Source organism: Panthera leo, chromosome A2 (assembly GCF_018350215.1).
Source record: "Panthera leo isolate Ple1 chromosome A2, P.leo_Ple1_pat1.1, whole genome shotgun sequence".
In the NCBI taxonomy this organism is placed as follows: Eukaryota; Metazoa; Chordata; class Mammalia; order Carnivora; family Felidae; genus Panthera; species Panthera leo.
The window spans coordinates 138508122-138521879 of record NC_056680.1 but is presented as its reverse complement, the minus strand read 5'-3'; the positions used below and the strand labels follow the sequence as shown (position 1 = coordinate 138521879).

The 13758-nt window shown below is 37.9% G+C and overlaps 1 protein-coding gene across 8 annotated transcripts in view; it reads left to right on the top strand.

Moving 5' to 3' along the window:
* CADPS2 (calcium dependent secretion activator 2) overlaps positions 1-13758 on the top strand; it is a 534192-nt gene that overhangs the window by 439285 nt on the left and 81149 nt on the right. For all 8 annotated transcript variants that reach the window (XM_042923255.1, XM_042923240.1, XM_042923248.1 and 5 more), the window contains one exon: positions 78-181. In XM_042923255.1, the coding sequence (XP_042779189.1) occupies positions 78-181 (104 nt within the window). The remainder of the gene's footprint in view (positions 1-77; positions 182-13758) is intronic.

The window sequence follows — 13758 nt, the reverse complement described above, 5'->3', positions numbered from 1 at the left end:
ATCTCCTCATTACATATTGGAGTATGTTTGGCTTTTTCTTTTCAAGGTAACATTATGATGATTTCTTTTTAACATAGAGACCATGAACCAGGCAACTCCTGCCAGAAAGCTGGAAGAGGTCCTTCACCTAGCAGAGCTCTGCATAGAAGTCTTACAGCAGAATGAAGAGCATCATGCAGAGGTGACGACTTGCTTTAACTGTCCTATAAAGCTGCACGTGATGCTTTGCCATAGTGGGAATAGCACTGAAGAAGTGGCCTGCCCGTAGACTTTGATAGGTAGCTGGCCATCTACCTGTAAGAAAAACTGAGAATGTATGTGCATTTCCTGGGTATCCAATTCCTGTATGTTACAGAGGGACTGTAGATGTATATAATTTATTATCTGTTCCTGACAACAGTCACTCTGTGAGGAACACGGGAGAACTTACGGGATCTGCCAAACACGTACAGGTAATACGAAGCAGAGCTGGAACACAAACCCATCTCCTGATGCCGGATTCCTTGTGTCTCCCCCATGCTGGGATGGCTTTAGTTTAGAAATGGAAATTAATCAAGATGCAAAAGGAAAAGTAGTGATAAACTATAACAAAATCAAGTAGAAGACGTGGATAACTACATGACTGATAATTAGTCTTTTATTCTTACCATCAAACTTTTCTCTAAATTTTCACTAAACCTGCATTCTTTATAGTGTTAAAAGTTTTAATTGTGTATTAACATTCACTCTGTAGAGTGGTATTTCACCAGGCCAACTGCTTATTCTAAGACTTAAAACTGCTGCTCTTTTTAATAGTCATGAGCGTATTAAAAAAAAAAAAACAAAAGGAGGCACCTGGGTGGCTCAGTCGGTTAAACCTCTGACTTCAGCTCAGGTCATGATCTCACAGTTTGTGAGTTTGAGCTCCACGTCGGGCTCTGTGCTGCTTCGGATTCTGTGTCTTCCTCTCTCTCTGCCCCTCCTCCTTTCCTGCTCTGTCTCTCAAAAATAAACATTAAAAATTAAAAAAAAAAAAAGAATTTTATGACTTTGAATTCAGTTTGGAAAATATATGGATTTAAGTAAGTATAATAAATTTCAGGGCCTTAACAGTGCTTTTATTCTTGAGGAAGCACATGAAATGGGCAAGAGTTTTTTAAAAGCCCAGATACATAAGACTTTATAGAACATTTATATGTAATGAGGCCAAGTTCTTAAAAATATGAGAAACTATAGGAAGTACATTTTAAGCAAATTCTTAAAAAAGAATATTCAGGAAACCTTACTATAGGTAACTAAGATTTATGGTATCTGATTATAAATATGATCATTCAAAACATCTGCTTTTAGCTCACACTATGGAATCTAGTTTTTACCTTACATCTGTCATGTGTGAACTTGTTATGGATATTTTATTTTAAACTGAAGAAACAGCTGCTTCAATAATGTGAAATGAATCCCCATGAGGATCTTCTCTAGGCTAGTACTACTGCTATGTTACAATGAAAATGATTATATGCTGAAATATATGTATGTGATGTCTTTGTCTTTTGTTAAAAGGCATTAGCATCAGAGTGTTAGACATTTTTGAATTAAAAAATATTTCTGATTGGATATTCAGTTTCAGTGTATTTCACCTAAATGGGTACATCTAATATTCCCCTACATTTCACAAAAATACCATTTAATTTTCCTGTACTCATAAGGAAAATAATTACTCTCCTGTCTTTTAAATGCAATGATTAAGTGTTGTCTACTCCACGCAGTCACTAAATGCTTGTTAAAGGTAATATATTCAAATATAATTAAAATGTAAATAATATTTTGTAATCCACAAAAATATGGTTGACGAGATGGATCATCATAACTCATAAATATCACTCTACTATATGCTGAAGTATAAGATTATTATAATGACCTCGTTTTAAAATGCTTTGTAACACTATGGCCTTTTCCATTACCCAATGCTTCCAAATTCTTGGAATCCATCAGGGAAGAGAGGTGAGTAAAGCTGTTCCCACTGTTTTTCTAGCATGGAATAAATAACTCTTTTAGTGAAGATTAGATAGAACCCACTTTGATCGTAGTTACTTTAACGCCAAGTTACTTCTCCTCCTTACAATTAAAGATTATTTCTTTGAATGGACTTATCTTGGTTGTATCGTTTCTATAAATGTGTCTTAATAATTGTGTGCATAATTACTGCTGGCCATCTAAGTACGGTTTTTGAAAAGGTTTTGATGATTTGGTTTTATCCTTTTTTTTGCCTTTTTCTTTTCTTTCTTTTTTTTTTTTTTTAAAGATTTTTATTTTACTTTTAAGTAATCTCTACGCCCATTGTGGGACTGAAATGTACAACCCTGAGACCAGCAGTTGCATGACCTACTGACTGAGCCAGCCAGGCACCACCCCGCCTTTTTCTTTTTGTAACCAGCAGAGCAACTTTTTCTTTGAACAGTATTGGGGAGAGAATTGGTCTGATGCTAACGTCATTTCCAGAGTAAGTTAGTAGACCGCACTCTGCACTGATCTTTATTCTGCTGGGTGTTCACATTGGAGTCTCTTTACTACGCATGAGCACCTGCTTGGCTCCCTTGGTGGAGGTCAATGTGTCTGCCTCACAGAGCCCTCCCATTGGCTCCTGTGTAGGCTTCTTTTACCTTTACTGTACCTCTATCACAGTGGCAATTTAGTTTCAGGGCTAAGAGGTGGTTTCTATCAGCAATTTCCCAGTCAAGCAGTTTTCACTTCTTCACATTTTTAACAGCCCTCCCTTCTCTCTGATGGCCTCTCCACTTCTCTTTTGAGGCCTTATTTCTGACCTTGTTTTCTCCTTAAAAAGATAGTTTAAGATCCTTTCCAGAAAATCTTTAAGGCTATCTCCACATTCCAGTGCCTAGACTGTGCCTGACCAGAAACGTAGGCAAACCGATCTGTCAACTGTCCATCCAGAGGCCACTCACTTTGACAATGCCGGGAGGACCCAGATGTTGAGGAGAAAGCCCTGGGCTCCCACCAGCACACCGTCTCCACATGCGCCATTTGACTGATAAGAAAACTGACCCAGAAAGGTTGAGCGACTTGCCAGAAATGCACAGGTGGTTAGTGATGGGGCTGCAGACCTGGGTGCTTTGCAGTGAACCACATTGTTATTTCTCGTTGACTGGAGGGGCAGAATAGTTGTCTTACCCTGGTCTGCTGCCAAGTTTCATACTGGGCATCATAGCAGGAATGGCAATATAGAGGGGATGATTATGGTGCAAGCCTGGGGATGCCCCTTTCCATTCATTCTCTTCCTTTCCTGGCTGTCTGGTGGATCCTAGGACTCTGCCTAAGGGAGTGGAGTACTGAAAATATCAGTAGATGGGAGGAGAGAAGAAACATCATCAGTGCAACCACAGCTCAGGTTGTTCCTTTGTTGCTCATGATTACAGCAGGATCTAGATTTAAGGTCGCTGAAATCGTCGAAATGTAATATTGTCCATCATATCAGGGACACTGTAAGAAAAAAGGATGTTGGCAGTAATTTGGTATTTGTGGCACAGATAGCTCTCAGTTCACTGCACATCGGCGATTCTTCTTGTGCTTCAGCTGGCTGTGTCCCAGGCTCTTCCTCCGGCAACGGAGGCAGGACAGGAAAGGAGTTCAGGGTGGACACACGTATTTGTGCATACACTCACTCATATGAACATCAGTATCTGAACCAGATGATGTTTCTGGATGGATTCTAACATGAAGAGAGAGGGTATTTGATTTTTTTCTCCATTTGTTTTGCCGCTTTGTGTGTGACCCTACTCTTCTCACTAACATGCACATCCAAGGAGCATCTTAAAGTACGGTTATTTGTTCATGAACGAGATCTGCTTACTACCGACTACTGACTAAACTACAATAATCTCAACCGTTGAGTTAGTATTAATTACGTAGTATTTGTATCTCGATAGCCAGTGAGATAAACCAACATTTTTTAGAGCGGTTTTACTATTGGGTTAGATTAGCCTCTGGTCCAACAAATGTCCCTTATTTTGAAAGAAGATAACCAGCAAGTGGCTTTCAGATGGCAAAGTTATAGAGACAGAGTTCCATTTGCTGCAGTGACTCTCAAATGGAATTCCATGAACATCAATAGCCTACCAAAAATGTCTGTTAATTATTTAGTAATGTTTAATACTGTGTGTATATAATGTATATAATACTGTATAATAATAAGAGTAGTACTTTCCTCTGAAAAGTACTTTCCCCTAAGATATGCTTTGAAATATTTTCAGTTTGCCTTCTCTCTTGATTATTTCAATATTTATATTCCTGTATGAATCCAATGAGGGAGAGATTTTGTTGAATCCAAAGAGCCATAAAAAACCTATGGCTAGGTTGACAGTGGTTTAGGTGTCGTCCTCTAGACCATTCTACTGGTTCCTCAAAAGAGCGTACGTATTTCTGGAATATGGCCCCTTAGTGTTACATTGCTCTCTATGTATGTGTATGTTGGGGCTGGGGGATCTTCCAGACACTAGACTTGTCTCCAGAGCTTTCAAGATTGTCCATAAAATACAGGATTGCAAACTGATCTTTTCCTGAGGAAAAAAAAATGAGCACATAGTGCATTTCAAAATCAGATTCACTGTCTTTTGCTCATTTATGCAGTTATCTTTTTTTTTGCAAATTATAAATTTTAACTATATTTTTTAGGGTAAAGTTAATCAAAAGCCTCTGACCTCAAATAAATTAGAAAAGACATAAAGGAATATTAATAGATGTTCTGGCAAGAAAAAACCAGAGGACATTAACAGTGGTCTGATCTGCACAACATGATAGACATACAGATAGAAGGACAAGTATTGTTGATTAAGAAGCATCTACATGTGTAAGAGCTTGGTCTCTATACTCCAGCTCACTGAGATTCAAGTTATTGTTCTGACACCTACGAAGTACATGACTTTGGGCTAGTTCTGTAAACTCTCTGTGTTTGCTAACTTAGAAAGCTAGGATAATTATGCCATTTACCTTTCTGGAAGGGTTGTTTTGAGGATCAAATAATATAATGTATAAAAAGCCTTTATAATAGGGGTGCCTAGGTGGCTCAAGTAAACATCTGATTCTTGATTTTGGCTCAGGTCATGATCTCACGGTTGTGGGATTGAGCCCCACATCAGGCTCCGTGATGAGTGTGGAGCCTGCTTGGGATTCTCTCTCTCCCTCTCTCTCTGTGCCTCCCAAGCTTGCTCGCGCTCGCTCTCTCTCTCTCTCTCTCTCTCTCTCTCTCTCTCAAAAAATAAATAAGGGAGGTGAGGAGAAGTATTGCCAATTTGCAGAAGAGGAAATGGAAATTCACCGAGGGAACTGATTTGTCCATGAGCACTCAAGTCTCACCACTAAGTGCAAAAGCTTGGTACTCCTAGTTTCAGTGTCCATTCTTACCTGCACTGTTTTCAACTGTGCTTAGAAAACAAACACAGCTTTCAAAGTATTGTCACCTTGTCACATACATCATTTTCACTGTATAAGATCTTTTTGTTGTTAGAATGTTGGTAGAAATGGTATGGCTGAAGGATTACAATCAAGTTTTGTATTTTCCTCTTAAACAATTCAGCATTACCTTCTGCCTCTGCCATGTCATATACAAAAATTAGTGGCTTAGCTCTAATGCTAAGATAACTTTAACCCAGGTAATCATGACTTGATTGGTGCCCTTCAGATGGCTACATTTCTGAGTGGGGTTTCCTCCTCCCTGGTGGAGATCTTGATGCCATGGAACCTCCACAATCCTCCGTGAAGTGGTCCTTGAGGGAGGACATCGTACAGCCTCTCTTCTTACAGTCCACGGTGGGATGACTGCCACCTAGGGGGATGGCAAAAAAGTAAGTGGGTAGGTGTAGAAACCACTCTGTTCTCAAGGTAACGGCCTGTGACCCTTACTTTTTCTTTTCAAAGACTGTGATTGCTTAAAGCTTTCTCTGGTCGTCTGAGGAGAACAGGAAGCGTTCATCACAGATTGGCTTACATTCATCAGGAATACAGTTTGAGACACAGAAGTACACTTCTGTAAAAATAATGAAAATTGTGAGTTGATCGCAAAATCTTGCCATCCTGAAGTTACTTTTTTTTTTTTTTTTTAGATAAAATTCTGTTCCATTTTATTTCATTCCCTACTGTGGCTTTGTCTTCCAAGTCCATTTTAAAAAGAGCTCTGTAAATTTTTCTGAGTCTTGAAATAATCCTTGACATAACATGATGGTTACTTTCTTAATCTTTTGAGATTAAAAATTTTAATCTTTTGTGAAAGTACTGGTTGTGAACTACAAGTAAGACCAGAGGTCCCTCTGCAGCACCGCATTTTTGCTCGAGTTTCTATCCTGCTGCACCTAGAGTCAGGAATCTCCGGTTCCTCTTATGTCAGTCATTGCTGTAGCTCTAAAAGATAGGAGTAAGACATATGTAATGAAATGACACTGTTTTATTTTTTACTTTTATATTATTTGTCACATACCCTTTTTTTTTTAATGTTTATTTATTTCTGAGACAGAGGGAGACAGAGTGAGTGGGGGAGGGGCAGAGAGAGAGGGAGACACAGAATCTGAAACGCGCTCCAGACTCTGAGCTGTCAGCACAGAGCCGGATGTGGGGCTCCAACCCACGAACCATGAGATCGTGACCTGAGCCAAAGTCGGACGTTTAACTGAGCCACGCAAGCGCCCCTGTCACATACCCATTTAAGTAGATAGTTAAAAAGTATTCAAAGATAATATTTTGAAAGAGCAATAGCTCATGACATAAAGCATACCATTTCCAACAGTTTTTCACGTTTATATATTTGTAGCAGCAAAGTTCAAGTCCTAAACACCGAGCTGGGCATTAAATGTCCCTAACTCTCACATCTGTTTGTATTCTTCCTGTAGGCAATGTTTTCTTACACTTGCCATCCATTAATTCATTACATGGCGATGTTTTGTATTAATAAATTGTGGGGCGCCTGGGTGGCTCAGTTAGTTGAGCATCTGACTTCGGCTCAGGTCATGATCTCATGGTTCGTGAGTTGGAGCCCCGCATTGGGCTCTGTGCAGACAGAGCCTGGAACCTGCTTCAGATTCTGTGTCTCCCTCTCTCTGCCCCTCCCCCACTCATACTCTGTCTCTATGTCTCTCAAAAATAAATAAAACATTTAAAATAATACTTGTATTAATAAATTGGACATTATCTTGTGATACAAGTTTTTAAGAAAATACCCAATGGGTTGATATTTTATAATCCATTTTGTTTTGTGGTTTGACACTTAATGTGGTTTTAATCTAATTTACATTTGAAGAAATTAAATGAAGTTTTACAACCATGTATCACATGTTCTTAGAAAGTTCTTGAAAGTAAACGTTGACTTCTCTGGCTATAGCATGATGAATCCTTTTTTTTTTTTTTTTTTTTTTTTTTTTTTTTTAAACGTTTATTCATTTTTGAGAAAGAAAGAGAGATGGGAGGAGTAGAGAGAAAAGGAGATACAGAATCCAAAGCAGGCTCCAGGCTCCGAGCTGTCAGCACAGAGCCTGGCACGGGGCTCGAACTCACGAACCATGAGGTCATGACCTGAGCTGAGGTTGGAGGCTTAACCAACTGAGCCACCCAGGCACCCCCATGATGAATCCTTTTTAAGTGATTAATTCTAATTGGGAAACTAATGGAAACTTCTGTATCACAGAAGTGTAAATATTTTGTATCTATTTGGTTAACACACTACCAAAAGGTATATTTTAAAAGGGGGAGAAAGGGGGCTCCTGGCTGGCTCAGTAGATAGAGCATGTAGCTCTCGGTCTTGGGGTGGTGAGTTCAAGCTCCACGTTGAGTACAGACTTTATTTAATAAAGAATTTTTTTTCTAGGCTGGGGAGGGGGGGGAAGACCTGAAAAACAATTCACTAAAAACAGTATAAAGAGAGCCCTTATGGATATGAAAAAATGTTCAAACCCATTCATTATTAGAGAAATGCAAATTAAAACAGAACTGAGATACCGTAGCCAGACAAATCCACATTATTTTTTTGTGTGAGTGTGATAAGAGCACTTAACACAAGATGTAGCCTCGAAGCAAAATGTTGAGTATGTAACAGAGCACTGTTAACTCTAGGCACTGTACTGCACAGTAGATCTCTAAGACTTGTTCATCTCGTATAATGAAATCTTCGCACCTTTCACTAATGCATCCCTGATTCACACTCCCCCCAGCCGTTCTGCGTCTGAATCCACCATTCCACACTCTGCTTCTAAGGATTTGACTAGCGTAGATTTCACTCAGCATAACATCTTCTAGATTTAACCAGGTTGTGGCAAATGGCATGATTTCCCTCCTTTTTAAAGGAATTTCCATTGTATATCAATGCCCTATTTTCTTTATCCATTCATCTGCTGGTGGACATTTAGATTGCTTCCATGTCTTAGCTATTGTGAATAATGCTTCAGTGGACAGGGCAATGCAGATATCTCTTTGAGATTCTGATTTCAATTCCTTCAGATATACTCAGATATAGGATTGCTGGATCTGTGGCACTTCTATTTTTAATTTGTTGAGAAATCTCCATACTGTTTATCATAATGGCAGTAGCAATTTACATTCTCAGCAACAGTATACAAGAGTTCTCCTTTCTCTACATCTTCAACAAAATTTATCTTTTGTGTTTTTTTTTAATAATAGCCATCCTGATAGGTGTGAGGTGATAGCTCATTGTAGTTTTGATTTGCATTCGAAAATCAAAGTACGATTAATGATGCTGAGGACCTTTTCATATGGCTGTTGGCCGTTTGTCAATCTTCTTCAGAGAAATGTCCATTCAGGTCTTTGCCCATCCTTTAATCAGATTATTTGGGTTCTCATGCTATTGAGCTGTAGCGTTCTTTATACACTTTGGATATTAACCCTTTATCAGAGAAACTCTTTGCAAATATGTCCTCCCGTTCCATAAGTTGCCTTTTCATTTTGTTGATGGTTTCCTTTGCCATGCAGCAGCTTTTTAGTTTGATATAGTCCTATTTATGTATTTTTGCTTTTGTTGTCTGTGCTTTTGGTGTAATATTCAAGATATCATTGGGTAATAGTCCCTTTTGATCTTTTTTATTCCCATGGCATTGGTTTTAATGCCTTCTCTTTCATTTATGATTTTATTTGCATCGTCTTTTTATTAGCCTAAAGTTTTCTTGGTATTGTTTATCTTTTTAAAAATTTAACTTAGTATCATTGATATCTTCTATTACTTCATATTTTCTATTTCATTTAAGCTCTAATCTTTATTATTTTGTTTTTTTCCTAACTTCAGACTTAGTTATTTTTCTAATTCTTTGAAGTGTGACATGAGGTTGTTATTTGAGATCTTTCTACTTTTTAATATAGGTGTTTATTGCTGTAAACTTCCTTCTTAGTACTGCTTTTACTGCATCCCATAAATTTTGGTATATAGTGTTTTCATTTTTGTTTGTCTCAATATATTTTCTATTTCCCTTATGATTTTTTGTTTGACCCAATGGCTGTTCAAGAGTATCTTGTTTATCTCCATATATTTGTGATTTTTCTGTCTTCCTTTTGTTACTGATTTCTGATCTCCTTCCACTGTTGTAAGAAAAGATACTTGGGGTGATTTCAAAAGTTAAGAATTTTTTTGTGACTTAGTATGGGATCTCTCCTGGGTATTGTTCTGTGTGTACTTGAGAAGAATGTGCAGTCTCTGGCTGGTGGGTAGAATGTTCTTTATATGTTCTTTTAGGTCCGTTTGGTCTAAAGTGTTATTCAAGTCTGCTGTTTCCTTATTAATTTTCTGTGTGGAGGAGATCAATTCATTATTGACACTGTAGTCTTTAAAGTCTCCGAATATAATTGTATTGCTTTCTATTTCTCCCTTAAGAGTGTCAGTGTTTGTTTTATATATTTAGGTACTCTGAGCTTGGGTGCATATATATTTATAATTATTCTTTCTTGTTAGTAAATTGACTCTTTAATCATTATATAGTGACCCACTTTTTTTTCTCTTACGGCAGTTTTTTACTTAAAGTCTGTTTTGTTCGATGTAAGTATAACCACCCCTGCTCTTTTGGTTACCATTTGCATGGAATATCTTTTACAATACCTTCACGTTCAGCCTATGTGTGTCCTTAAATCTAAAGTCTCATAAACATAGAATTGGACCTTTTTTTCTATTCATTTATAAAGTCTGTGTCTTTTGATTGGGGAGTTTAATTCATTTACACTTAAAGTAAGTATTCTTAGGTAAGGATTTACCTTTTAATTGGATTCCACACCTTTCAACAGTGGTAACAACTTAAATTTAATTACATACCAAAACACTACACTTTTACTTACCCCACTCACACACGCCTACGTTATGCCATTGATGTGAGAATTGACTTCTTCTATACTGTGTATCCATTAACAAATTTTTCTGGTAATAGTCATTATTAAAAAATTTTTTATGGTAAAAAACTTTTGTTAACACCCTTCGTACTCATGATGAGGGGTAATAAAAGTTGAATTCAGACAGTTTTTGTCCGTAACTGAAACTTAACATCTTGATCAGTTGACATCAGACTTCACATAGCCCAGTTACATTTATAAAGCAGAGTAACCAGTCTTTTCAAAGCATGGGATTAGTACAGACTCAAACATTTTGAAAGTCTATCCTTGAAGGACTAGGAGATAAGTATGTTCTAATCATTTACATGAGGACTCTATGTTCTTTAACTCCCCTTACTATGTATTATGTTTGTAGTTCCCACGTTAAAGAAGACCTGAGAATGTATCCCCAAAAGTGTGAGCTTAAAATACAAGACTGCCATATTAAAATTTTTGTTGACATTAGATCTAGCAAAGGCTCTAGGAAAAAAAAAAGTGCTGACTGTAAATGCCTTCTATTTATGTACATAGGGATTTCTTAGGAAGCTTGATGCTCCATTAAAGGTATTTTTAATTCATTGGGCCAACTTCTAAAATGTATGGCACATTTAAAACCTATACCATAGTTTGCTTCTTTATATAAATCAGATAGACCTAAAGGAAGTAGACACTTAAATCTTTGTATTTCAGTATGAGTTATCTGATTTGGATTTGATTTTTCTTTACAAAACCCACACTCACTCATTAGAGTCATATTTATCTACTTAGCAGTTTAGGGAAGAACTTGGCAATTTTGTGGTTTTTGAGATTATCATTCTCTTAAAGTGGCAGTGTTTTAAAATAGTGTTCTTGTATGCAATTTTACAGGCTTTTGTGGTGGAGTGCTGTTTTGTTATATAATTTTGACTTGGATTCTTTCAATTTGAATTTTTTTGTGTAATTTCAGGAGAAATACTGAACATCTGAGTCCTGGGTGATACTAATAAACTAATAATTGCAGAGGTTTTTTTAAAAAAAAAAAAATACTTTCCTGGGGTTCCTGGGTGGCTCAGTCGGTTGAGCGTCTGACTTCGGCCCAGATCATGACCTCACGGCTTGTGGGTTCAAGCCCCGTGTCAGGCTCTGCCCTGACAGCTCAGAGCCTGGAGCCTGCTTCGGATTCATAAACATTAAAAAAAATTTTTTTAAATACTTTTCTGTTTTAGATTTTATACTAGAATTAAAAGTGATTTGTTCACCCCTATTATAGTATTATATTACTATTAGTCTATGTATTTACCTTTACTAGTGAGATTTATATTTTCACATATATTTTTGTTGTTGTTGTTGTTTAATGTTTATTCATTTTTAAGAGACAGAGACAGCGTGTGAGTGAGGGGCAGAGGGAGAGGGAGACACAGAATCTAAAGCAGGTTCCAGGCTCTGAGCTGTCAGCACAGTGCCTGACATGGGCCTCAAACTCACAAACTGTGAGATCAGGACCTAAACCAAAGTGGGACACTTAACCAACCGAGCCACTCAGATGCCCCAATATTTATTTATCTATCTATCTATCTATCTATTTATTTATTTATTTATTGCTTATTTTTTGAGAGACAGAGCACAAGCCGGGGAGGGGTAGAGAAAGAGAGGGAGAGAGAGAATCCAAAGCAGGCTCCACACCATCAGTGCAGAATCCAATGCAGGGCTTGAGCTCAAAATGACAAGTTCATGGCCTGAGCTGAAATCAAGAGTAGGATGCTCAACTACCCAGGCACCCCTATATTTTCATATATGTTTGTGTTAATGTTTAGCATCCTTTGTTTCAATTTGGGAGAATTCCCTTTAGCACTTATCTGTAAAGACAAGTCTAGTGGTAATGAGCTTTTTCAGCTTTTGTCTGGGTAAGTCTTTACTTGTCCTTCATTTTTAAAGAACAAGTTTGCTGAGTATTCTTGGTTGGCGTTTTTTTTTTTTTTTTTTTAGCATTTGTATGTATCTTACCACTCTCACGAAGCCACCAAGGTTTCTGCTGAGAAATCTGATAGCTTTGGTGAGATGGTGGGGGGATCTGATAGCTTTTGGTGAGCTTTGGTATGTATCTTACCACTCTCACCAAGCCCCAAGGTTTCTGCTGAGAAATCTGATAGCTTTGGTATATGATGAATTACTTTTCTCTTGCTGCTTTCAAAATTCTCTGTCTTTGACTTTTGACAGTTTAGTTGTAATGTGTCCTGGTGTGGACTTTTTTAGGTCAAGCAATTTGGTGTCCTTTAGGTTTCATGAATGTGGATGTCCATTTCCCTATCCAGGTTTGGGAGGTTTTCAGCCACTATTTCTTTCCTTTTCTTTTCTTTTCTTTTTTTTAATTTTTTAAAATGTTTATTTATTTTTGAGATACAGAGTGCAAGTGGGGGAGGGGCAGAGAGAAAGGGAGACACAGAATCCGAAGCAGGCGCTCCGGGCTCTGAGCTGTCAGTACAGAGCCTGACATGGGGCTCGAACCCACAAACTGAGATCATCACCTGAACCAAAGTCGAACGCTTAACCGATTGAGCCACCCAGGTGCTGCAGCCACCATTTCTTTTAAAAAGGCTTTCTGCCCCTTTCCCTTTCTCTCCTGTCTTTGGGACTCCCATAATATCTATCACTGGTTTATTCAAAGATACCTCATAAATCCTGTAAGCATTCTTCACTTTGTTTGACTCTTTTGTTGTTATTGTTCCTCTGACTGGAAAACTTCAGATTACTTGTCTTCAAGTTCATTGATTTGATTCTTTCTTCTTGATCAACTCTGTTGAAGCTCTCTGTTGAATTTTTCAGTCATTGTTCAGTTCTAGAATATTTGTTTAGTTCTTATGGTTTCTGTCTCTTTGTTGAACTTCTCATTTTTTTAATGTTTTCCTGAATTTATTTAGTTGTTCATCTGTGTTCTCTCGTAGCTCATTGAGCTTCTTTAAGATGATATCTTTGTGGGGCGCCTGGGTGGCTCAGTTGGTTGGGCGTCCAACTTCGGCTCAGGTCATGATCTCGCAGTCCGTGAGTTCGAGCCCCGCGTCGGGCTCTGTGCTGACAGCTCAGAGCCTGGAGCCTGTTTCAGATTCTGTGTCTCCCTCTCTCTCTGACCCTCCCCCGTTCATGCTCTGTCTCTCTCTGTCTCAAAAATAAAATAATAATAAACGTTAAAAAAAAAAAAAAGATACCTTTGTATTCTTTCAGGCACTTTGCAAATCTCCATGTCTTTAGGTTGGGTACTGGATCTTTATTTTGTTCTTTTGTTGATATCATGTTTCTTTGATTCTTCATGGTCCTTAAAGACTTGTGTTGGTGTCTGCACATATGAAGAAGCAGCCATCTCTTGTATTCTCTACAGACTGGCTTCCTCAGGGAAAACCCTTCACTAATCATCCCATTAAGAGATTCTTGGTGGGCTGGTTG